Source organism: Sceloporus undulatus, chromosome 3, assembly GCF_019175285.1.
Source record: "Sceloporus undulatus isolate JIND9_A2432 ecotype Alabama chromosome 3, SceUnd_v1.1, whole genome shotgun sequence".
Taxonomy (NCBI): Eukaryota; Metazoa; Chordata; class Lepidosauria; order Squamata; family Phrynosomatidae; genus Sceloporus; species Sceloporus undulatus.
The window spans coordinates 7,792,715-7,803,106 of record NC_056524.1 but is presented as its reverse complement, the minus strand read 5'-3'; the positions used below and the strand labels follow the sequence as shown (position 1 = coordinate 7,803,106).

At 44.1% G+C, this 10,392-nt stretch overlaps 1 protein-coding gene across 1 annotated transcript; it reads left to right on the top strand.

The window, feature by feature from the left end:
• The first annotated feature begins 960 nt into the window (after positions 1-960).
• CLNS1A (chloride nucleotide-sensitive channel 1A) lies at positions 961-10,342 on the top strand. Its single transcript, XM_042456931.1, has 5 exons — positions 961-1,166; positions 3,942-4,078; positions 4,949-5,071; positions 7,712-7,822; positions 10,083-10,342. Exons 1-5 carry the CDS (start codon positions 1,048-1,050, stop codon positions 10,340-10,342), a joined length of 750 nt encoding a protein of 249 aa, XP_042312865.1. The 5' UTR covers positions 961-1,047.
• Positions 10,343-10,392: the final 50 nt, after the last annotated feature.

Sequence of the window (10,392 nt, the reverse complement as noted above, 5' to 3'; positions counted from 1 at the left end):
TTTGACTATGAAAGTAAAAACTAGTGCTGTTGTTGCAGATCAGCCTGGCATCTGCCTCAGTTAGCTATGAGGCAAATCCAACCACACAGTCTACAGCTGGTCAGTTGTTTTGAACTATGTTTCCCGATGGAGGACTTCCAGTGATGCTTGGCAGAATGCCCACTGAGGCCCTAAACATGCTGCAGGAATAATACAGCTTCAGAGGGCTTTAACTGCCCCGGCTCAGTGCTATGGGATCCTGGGAAGGTATTTCTGGGACATTCAGCCTTCTCTGTCAGAGAGCTCTGGTGCTACAACAAACTACAATTCCCAGGATTCCCCAGCTCTGAGCCAGAACAGTTAAAGCAGTCTCAAACTGGATTATTTCTGCTGTGTGTTTAGGACCCAGGTCTCAAAAATATCACTGCTAATATTTGCACTTTGCCTTCCTTGCTGATGCTTTACCTATCTGCTCCCATCTTTTCAACTCAAGGCAGCTGCATCCATGCTGCTGAAATGACCACTTTAACTGCCACAACTGTGGAATCCTGGGATTTGTAGTTTCCTCCCATGACTGGGACCCAAAGCAGCCAAGTGTTGCATCATCATCATCATCATCATATCATTATTATTATTATTACTGTATTATTATTATTATTATTATTATTATGTATTTCTGTCCCCCTTTCCTCCCAAGAGCAGCTAAGTGTTAATAATAATAATATATTATTATTATTATTATTATCATCATCATTATCATTATCACTATTATCCCCATTGAAGAGGCAGCCCTGGCTGAAGCAGCTTCATCATGAGGGAAACAGAGGAGGAGGAGGAGGCTGGCCCTCAAGATGGCGGCCCTATTGGAGGCAGAGGCGGTGACGTCACACTGGAACCATAGAGACGGAGGGAGAGGGAGATAGAGGGGCGGGCGTAGGCGCTGAGGATAGGCCGGAAGTAGCTTACTACTTACTACTTCCGGTTCCTGCAGGGGTTGCGTTTCCGGCGTGTGTGTGTCGTGCATCTAGGGCTGCGCGGCGGCCGGCGAAGGGAGCCGCTTCAGTCGCCATGAGTTTCCTGAAGCGCCTCCCGGAGCCGAGCGAAGGGGTCCGGCTTCGGCAGCCAGAGACGGAGGCCGTGCTGGGAGGGAGAGCCCTGGGCACCGGGACCCTCTACGTGGCCGAGAGGTTGGTCTTGGGGGCCGCCTTGGGAGGAAAAGGAAATGGAACGAGTCAGCAGTGCGATGCGGCAGCTGAAAAGGCCAATGCGATTCTAGGCTGCATCAATAGAAGCATAGAGTCTAGATCAAGGGAAGCAATAGTGCCACTCTATTCTGCTCTGGCCAGGCCCCACCTGGAGTACTGTGTCCAGTTTTGGGCACCACGATTCAAAAAGGATGTGGAGAAACTGGAGCCATAAGTCCAGAGGAGGGCGACTAAAATGGTGAAGGGTCTGGAAACCATGAAGCCCTGTGAGGAAGGACTCAGGGAGCTGGGGATGTTTAGCCTGGAGAAGAGAGGGTTAAGAGGTGATATGATAGCCCTGTTGAAATATTTGAAGGGGTGTCACGCTGAGGAGGGAGCAAGCTTGTTTTCTGCTGCTCCAGAGACTAGGACCCAGAGCAATGGATGCAAGCTGCAGGAAAAGAGATTCCACCTGAACATTAGGAGGAACTTCCTGAGTGGAACACACTCCTTCCTCGGAGTGTAGTGGAATCTCCTTCCTTAGAGGTCTTTAAGCAGAGGCTGGGTGGCCATCTGTCAATGGGGATGCTTTGACGGAGAGTTCCTGCATGGCAGAATGGATCAGGGCCCTTCTTGGGCTCTCTTCCAACTCTGTGATTCTATGAAAGAGAGAAAACCAGTCTGGCCCTGCAAAGGCTGCTTCTTCTGTTCTGAGGGGTGACAGCAGTAATTCCCTAACTCTGGCCTTTCTGGGTGTTTTGGACTTCAGCCCCAGAAGCCTCTGCCCTTTCGGAGAATGGGATTTTGGGGGCTGTGGTACAAAACACCTAGAAAGGCCCCAGCGTCAGTGAGCTTCATGGCGCAGGGTGGCCAGGTGTCCTCCTTTTCCAGGACACGCCCTACATTTCAACCTTCATCCATGAGGAATCCCAGAGTGTCCTCCACTTGGAGCAGGACTAGGAGGCAAGAATGTATGTGAAGTCGAGGGCCTTCGTGGGCAGCATCCACAGCTTTTGTGGGTTTTTCGAGGGATGTGGCCGTGAAATGTGTTGTTGGAGAAGAGTTTTACAGATACCATGAACTGCTAAAAAGACAAATCAGTGGGTCTTACAGCAAATGAAGCCTAATCGTTCCCAGAAGCCAAAACGATTAAACTGAGGCTGTCGTACTTTGGACATACCATGAGAAGACTCCCTAGAAAAGACAACAGTGCTTAGCAAAGTGGAAAGCAGTAGGAAAAGAGGAAGATCACATTCCAGGTGGATGGACTCAATCAAGGAGGCCATGGCCCTGAGTCTGCAAGGCCTGAGCTGAGCATAGATGGCAAGGGACTTGGAGGTCTCTCATTCATGGGGCTGCCATAAGTTGAAGTCGACTTTGCAGCAGCTGACAACAAAAGCCAAACACCAGAGCAGAGTATCAAAATACCTAGAGGCAGTGGGTATGCGAAGGGCGCTCTCATGCCTAAGCCTGTTCAAGGGAATCAATGAGCTATTCTAGGATTCCATAATCCTTGTGTTTTCAGCATCCTGTGGGTCCTAGAAGGTCCCAGGGACATTTGTGGAAGCCTTACCTTTGAGTCATATGGTTTTTCTTACTGTTTTCTTACCTTTGCTATTTGCCTTTGACTGAGGCACAACTGTGTGTCAACGGACAGCATTGAAAAACGTAACTGTGTTAGTCTGTGTCAGGTTGCAAAGGCACTACAGGATCTCTTTGCATATGCCATCCAGGTTTATGTTGTTCCAGTGATTGGGATGCATTTAACCTGGTTAATGAAATATTATGTGCCGATCCTGAAAGAGCAAAGAAGTCTATCCTCAGTCGCCATTTGGCTCCAGCCCTCCCAGAACACTATAGTCAACACTATGTAAAACTATCATCATATTTGCATGTCCCAAAAAGTCATGGTTTGTATTAATCATGGTTTATTGCTTATGCTGAAGATTACATGGAAGATGTTTAAATAAACTGCAGCTTATCCTTCCCATTTCTGGTCTGCTTATGGGTTATTTCCACTTCTGTCTTTTTTGTCGGTTTCTCTTTTAGAAGGCGTACCTTGGGAATGGCAAACAAAATCACAGTTGCAGCCTTGAAAGTCAAGACAAAGTATGGTTTAGACAAAGTAGAATTTATAAGCCAGTGGTGGACTCATGGGTTCAGATTGTGGTTTATAGTTGGGCAACAAGTGTTTACTTGTTTGCAGAGGCAGACAGTAGGTTGGATGTCAACAACTCAGACTATGTACAAACATAGTTGGTAATTAGTACCTCCTTTTCTATTCTGTCCCACCACCACCTATTTTTATCACAGCTTCTGACACTGTATTTTTCAAAGCGAGGAAATTCTGTGGTAGACAGTGAACAGATAAACATAAACATTCTGCATCAAATGGTTTGGTAACCTTGGAATAGAGTGACATTTTTCACAAAGCCCTGACAAATCCACTTCCACCTCCAGGTTAACATGGCTCTTGACAAGCCTTCTCCAACCTGATGTTCTCCAGATGTTTTGGACTACAGTTCCTGTAAATGCCTGGCCATTGACCATGCTCGCTGGAGCTTATGGGAACTGGAGGCCAAAGGCTTGGGAAACAATGAAGACTGGATGACCTAGCATCTCTTACCCATCTGTTCCTCTCTCTCTCTCTTCTAGCACGCAGGTGGACCATTGTGTGATTCATGCCAGAAAGAGAAAGGATTGAGTTGGGTTACAAGATGTTTGTTTACACCTGAAACTTCTGTTATCATTTGGGCTTTGTTTTTCTTTTCCCTCCAGCCGTCTGTCGTGGATAGAGACATCAGGCCTTGGATTCTCGTTGGACTACCCCATCATAAGCTTGCATGCCATCTCCAGGGATCTGAATGCTTACCCATGGGAGCACTTGTATGTCATGGTAAATGCCAAGTTTGAAGGTAGGGAATCATAAATATGTAAACACTTTGTGTTAAACATTTTATTCATCTTTCTGAAAGAAAATAGTCCATAATCATTTTTTCTTTAAACATGGCTTTAAAAATGGGGGAGAGAATTGCCCCCTGAGGGCACCCCCCCCCCACCTTCAGCTTTTACATCTTCACAAAGGGTAGTAAATATGATTTCTCATGTAGAAATTAAGTTTTATACTCCTACTTTGGCACAGATAATGCCCTGAGAATTATTACAAGCCAGGAGGTGCTAAATAACAGTTTTATTGGCTTAACGTCATTGCATAGTTCTCCTGCTCATGGCCAGCAGAAGCAGATCACATATGCCTCTGGTACAGAAGGGTAACATTTCTCAGTTAAAACCATGTAGCAAATGAGGACCTCAGTCATTGTGTGAAATGTTCACATAGACCAGAGGTGAGTGAGCCCAATTTCTCACTCTGGGCTGCGCCCGTTCCCCCACTTTATCATGAAGTGGCCCAAAGTCCTCCATTTTCATCTGTAGTCTCTCTCAAAATGGCAGCCAGAAATGACATCACTTCTCATTGCCATTTTGAGAAGAACTGCAAAATAAATAAACGGGAATAGTGGAGTTCTGGAGGGATTGTGTGTGTGGAATGAGAGTGATGTTTGTTGTTTTCGTATGTGTGGGGGTGAGGGGGGGTTCTGCATGGTTTCTGGGTAAAAATCCCCTAAACATTTAACTGATTTTTCTCGTTTAAAAATTGAGGGTGCTTTTGGAGACTGGCTTCAAAAGTGCAATCCAGGGGCCATATGCAGACCATGGGTTGTACTTTCCCCATTCCTGATGTAGATCATTGGAGAGCTTGACATCACAACAGCATTTTGATTCCTTAGCTGACGAATCCAAGGACACCCCCATGGGAGAAAAAGAGGAAGACGACGAGGATGAGGAAGACAGCGACAATGAGTTTGAGCCCATTTCCGAGTTTAGATTCGTACCTAGTGACAAATCAGCATGTAAGTAGAACGAAACATGTGGCAAGCTTGAGTTGACTCTAAAAGAAACTAGAATTACATCTATTTAAGTTAGGGATTTACCCTTTGTGAAAATAGTAGGGAGGGAGTCATGCTTTCATGTCATAGTGGAACTGGGACTCACAGGGACAAAGTGCTAAGACTGCTTTAATAAGCAGGGAAGACAACGTCATCTGCCACCCCCTCAGGCTTCCCTGCTCCTTCTAAGCTTAGCTGCAGTCTGCAAAGTAGTTGTGGGTAGAGTGGATTTTCTTGGAAATTATTGTAAAGTAAGACTATACTTGGGGTTGGCTCAGTCTTGAATGGGCACATAAGACCCTTTAGCCTTTCAAAAAGATCTGCTTTTAGTACAGATGGAAAGTACAGGAAAAGAGATTCCAGCTCAACATTAGGAGGAATTTCCTGACAGTAAGGGCTGTTCGACAGTGGAACAAACTCCTTCCTCGGAGTGTAGTGTAGTCTCCTTCCTTGGAGGTCTTTAAGCAGAGGCTGGATGGACATCTGTCAGGGATGCTTTGAATTGGATTTCCTGCATGGCAGGGCGTTGGACTGGATGGTCCCTGTGGTCTCTTCCAACTCTACGATTCTATGATTCTGGGCTAGAGTTAGTTTGCTGTTATGGACCAACATAGGGCGCTGGATATTTGGATTCTCCTTGGAAATGTATCTATAGAGACTCTCATGATCAGTGATTGTGCTTTAAAAAAATTAACTCTTTGCCACTGGTAACTCCTTCTTTTATGTGTGTGAAATAAGGGGACCAGCTTGGCTCTTTTGTCCCCCAGGATTCTTACATAACCCCTGCCATTATGGATGCCAAGCACACTGAACAAATATTTTTTAGGTAAAATAACAGGTGAACCCATCTCTGGATACTGCTGTTTATTGGAAGCTTAGCTAAGAGTCCATGGGTTGCATCATCAGATTTATGTCTGAGTCTTGCTATCTACCTACATTTGTCTTGTTTTATCTCCTTGTCTTTTTTCTTGTTGTTACTGGCTTGGATCTGTTGAGATGTCTCAGTGGTGGTTGTAGTTGCCTGACTCCAGTTGGCCTGTGATAAACCTCTGCTTGTCATAGCTGCTGTTGGCTCAGCTGCTCTGATTTTAGAAACTGTCTTGCAAAATGTGTGCCAGGCATCTAAATTTTGAGAAAGTTTCATTGGGGAACCAAAGATTGCAGAGCTGCAGTGACACTTTGGTTGCATGGATTCATGGTCGTGATAGGCTTGTATTGGCAATGGACAGTGCCTAGCTTGATTTATAGATAGGTCACCTATTGATTTTGTTTTTATTAAAATATTTGCATCTCTCACTTTATCATGGGATCTCATGGCAGTGTATAGTGTGTGTGTGTGTGGGGGGGTCAATTTAAACAATTTATAACAATTCAAGGTTTAAGACAATAAAAAAATAAGCGAACTAAAAACAAATTAAACAAGTTATCAAGTTGTAACTGATTAAAAAAAGTAAAACTGTAAATGTGCATTTTGCACTAAGTAAATGAGGTCTTAGAGCAGTGGTCCCCAAACTGTGCTCTTTAAGGGATTTTGGATGTCAGCTCCCAGAATCCCAGACTATTGGCCAACATGGCTGAGGCTTCTGGGAGCTGAAGTACAAAATCTCTTAAAGGGCATGGTTTGGGGACCAGTGTCCTAGAGGCTTTAATTAAAAATATATATATTTTGATTTGACATTGGAAAGAAACCAGTGGCAGTGGCAGTTCCACAGCAAAGGGTGCCACAACAGAGAAGGACCTCTCCAATGTCTTCCTGAATTATATTGCTCCCACTGGTGAGAGAAAAAGGAGAGCCCTTCCACCAGATCACAGTCCTTGTGCCCTCCTCCAGAGCACTAGGGACTATTGTGCCATCATTGCCCACTGCAGCCATGATAAGAGAGGCAAGGAGCTTCCCACTTCTTCAATGTCAGACCCAGAGGTCATCGCTTTTATGATGGCAGTGTTCATAAAGCCCCTCGCTGTCACTCCATTGTCAAAGTACTGACTGAATGCTCAGTATTCTTCCATGGCTTGAAAGAATAGATGGTTGGGAAGCAGCATTGGCTGCATGTTCAGAGGGGTGCAGTGGGCTCAGATCTGCTGCCATGAATTTGTGAAGAAAGAGTTAAACATGGCATAGGTATTGATCACAATCCCTCTTTCCTGAATGAGGTCCCCTACCTTGGTAGCATCTCAACAAGATGTCCAGCTCAGCAAAACCTGAGTAGTTCAACCCACTTGAAGGTCACCAGTAACCACCTTGAGCGCCAATTTTGGAAGAAAGGTGGGATGATAATGACAATAATACTACTTGTTCTGTGTCATCTTCTGTATGTTCTGTCCCATTGCATCTTCACTTAAAAACCTGAGAGAAACCTTTGCACAAGGCTATCCTTCCCTAAATCAGCACGTTTCAGAGGTTTCTGAATGGCAGATCCTCTCACTGACAGGATGTGGGAATTGTAGTCCAGTACTTTTGGATGAAGTCACTTAGGAAAATGCTGCTGAGAACTGGTGACAGTACTAGTGTAAGACCTGGGATAAATGGCCATCTTGATCATCCCATTTGTTATTTAACTTAATGGCCAGTGAACTCATGGTGTATTTTTATGTTTTCCCCAGTGGAGGCCATGTTCTCTGCCATGTGTGAATGTCAAGCCCTGCATCCTGACCCAGAAGATGAAGACTCTGACAATGATTATGATGGCGAGGAATATGATGTGGAAGCCCATGGTTAGTGGTACTTTGTTACAGTGAATTTTCCTAAATTGTCAACGGTTTATCCTTGATTCTCAGGAAGCCACAATAGGTAGCAACTGTGTGTGATGTTTCCAAAGATGAAAATAAATGATGCTTGCTTTGGGCCAGTAGTTGTTTATTCAACATAGACTCTGCTTGATTCACTGGTGTACATACTGGTTTATTAATTAAAACATTTGTTGCCTTTATCATGAAGTGGCTTAAATACCCTGAAGGCACCAGATCCCAGCTGATCTAGGAAGCTAAGCAGGGTCAGTCTGATTAGTACTTGGTTGGGAAACCACCAGTGAATCCTAGGTGTTATAGGCTATATTTCAGAGGAAGAAACTGGTAAAACCACCTGTGAGTATTTTTTGCCTAAGAAAAGCCTGTGGATTTCATGGGGTCAGCATACTTCCACAGGTGACTTGAAAGCACACACACATTATCATGAAATCTCAGGGTAGCATCCTAGTAAAACAATGTGAACAATTTATAATAATTCAAGATTGAAAACACAACAAGATTAAAATATATAAGTTAAGAAATTAATTAAAACAGTTTTAAAGGTTATAACAGGTCAAGTCATGTATGTGTGCATCTGAAAAGTAAATTTGGTCCCAAAGGATGTAATAAAATGGCCTGTTTCAACTTGCTGCTGAAAAGAAAACTATGTTGTGGTCAGTTAAGGAGCCCTGGTAGCGCATGGTTAAATGCCAGTACTACAGCCACGGCATTGTGAGTTAGATCCTGCAGGGCTCCAGGTTGACTCAGCCTTCCACCCTTTCATAGGTCGGTAAAATGAGTACCCAGCTTGTTGAGAGCAGTTGGCTAACACATTGTAAACCACTTAGAGAGTACCTAGCACTATAAGGCGGGAGAGAAATGTAAGCCCTATATGGGAGGCTTCGGGGGGGGGGGGGGCATTCCACAGTTGGGTCCCGCTGCTAAGAAGACCCTCTCCCATGTCCTTCCACTGTGTATTGTCGACACTCGTGGGACACGGAGGGTGCCCCCTCATCAGATCTCAGTCGTCAGGCAAGTTTAGTTAGAAGTGTCCTCTCCCTATTGAGATCCCAAGCTCTTGAGGGCGTTGAATGTCATTTACCAGCACACAGGATCTGGATTAGAAGCAAACTGGCAGCTGGTGAGTCTCCCTTAAGATTAGCTTATCTGTTGTCTGTACAGAACTCTGATTAGCAATCTTTTCATTTTGCAACAACTGGGAGCAGTTCAGCAGTAAAAAACAGATGTTTATTTTTAAAAATATCCAGTCAGTGCTTGGTTGAAGAAACTTTTGAATATCAATAGTCTAAATGGATGAAGGCATACCTTATGCTGTGTGTGTCTGTGTGGTGTCCATTCAGACACAGACTGTTCATCTCAAAAGGTTAAGAGAAATGCCTGAGTCTGCCAGTACAAAGAAATAAGAAAGTCCACAGAAATATGCCTTATGCTGAGTCAAATCATCGGTCCATCTAGCCTGTTACTGCAAACTCTGGCTCATGGCAGAGGCTGACCAGGGTTTGAGTGATGGTGTTCCTTGGTGGTCTCCCATCCAAGTATTTACCAGGCTTTTCAAAATCCTGATATGAGATTAAATGTGTGCAGGGTAGTATAACAGCCATGGATATCTGGATGGTACTTTTGTAATTAAAAATTAATATGTTTCTGTGTCTGGATGCAGGGACAAATAGATATGATTATTGCATTCAGTGCTGTTCTTGGAGACTGAACGCTGGACAAGATGGGTTTAAATCGGATGGGTTTGAGTCAAGGTGAGCTGACTCAATGAGGCAGCTCTTAAGCTAGTCTTTTGTAGCATTTTTGAGCAGCTTGGAATACTTATTTAAATCGCTAAACTGAGAGTCTAAAGCTTGTCAACTTTTATACCAAGAGAGTTGACTTGATACTTGATTTAAAAAAAACTTAGTTGAATTGCCCTATGTTTCATCAGTACGTCTGACACTAAAAGGCAGTCTCTTGTTTTGAGGGGGAAACTTAAAATTTAGTGTCATGTGAATTCAGCTTATGTGAATTCCTTTCAAACTTCCATCATAAATACTGGTGTAGTATTTGGAATCAAACTCACTCTTAATCTCCTACTGTTTTGTTCAGACAATATCATAGCAGTCATCAGGCTAAAAGAAGAGCTTAGAACAGTACTTGGTGTGTATATGTGGAAGCTGTAGTCCAAAAGTAACATTTCCAAGCTCTTGCTAAAAGCTGTTTGGTTGTTTATTGTTGTTTGCAGAAATAGGCCAGGGTGACATCCCCTCGTTCTATACATATGAAGAAGGCTTATCACATTTAACTGCTGAGGGTCAGGCTACCTTGGAGAGACTGGAAGGCATGCTGGCACAGTCGATAAGCACACAATACCACATGGCTGGGGTACGGACAGAAGACTCAGTGAGAGACCCTGATGGTAAGTGTTCATTTTGCCACAGTTGCATGTTCAGCCTGAAGTGCAGCACATTTCTCTCCCTAAATCATGGTTTCAATATAAAATAAGCCACATCTGTCAGAGTGGTTAATACGGTGAATCTTGTCATATAATAAAG

Coding starts and splice junctions, on each gene's coding strand:
- CLNS1A (XM_042456931.1), top strand. CDS start 1,048: ATGAGTTTCCTGAAGCGCCTCCCGGAGCCGAGCGAAGGGGTCCGGCTT. Junction 1,167..3,941: donor ACCCTCTACGTGGCCGAGAG/GTTGGTCTTGGG, acceptor TTTTCCCTCCAG/CCGTCTGTCGTGGATAGAGA. Junction 7,823..10,082: donor ATATGATGTGGAAGCCCATG/GTTAGTGGTACT, acceptor TGTTGTTTGCAG/AAATAGGCCAGGGTGACATC.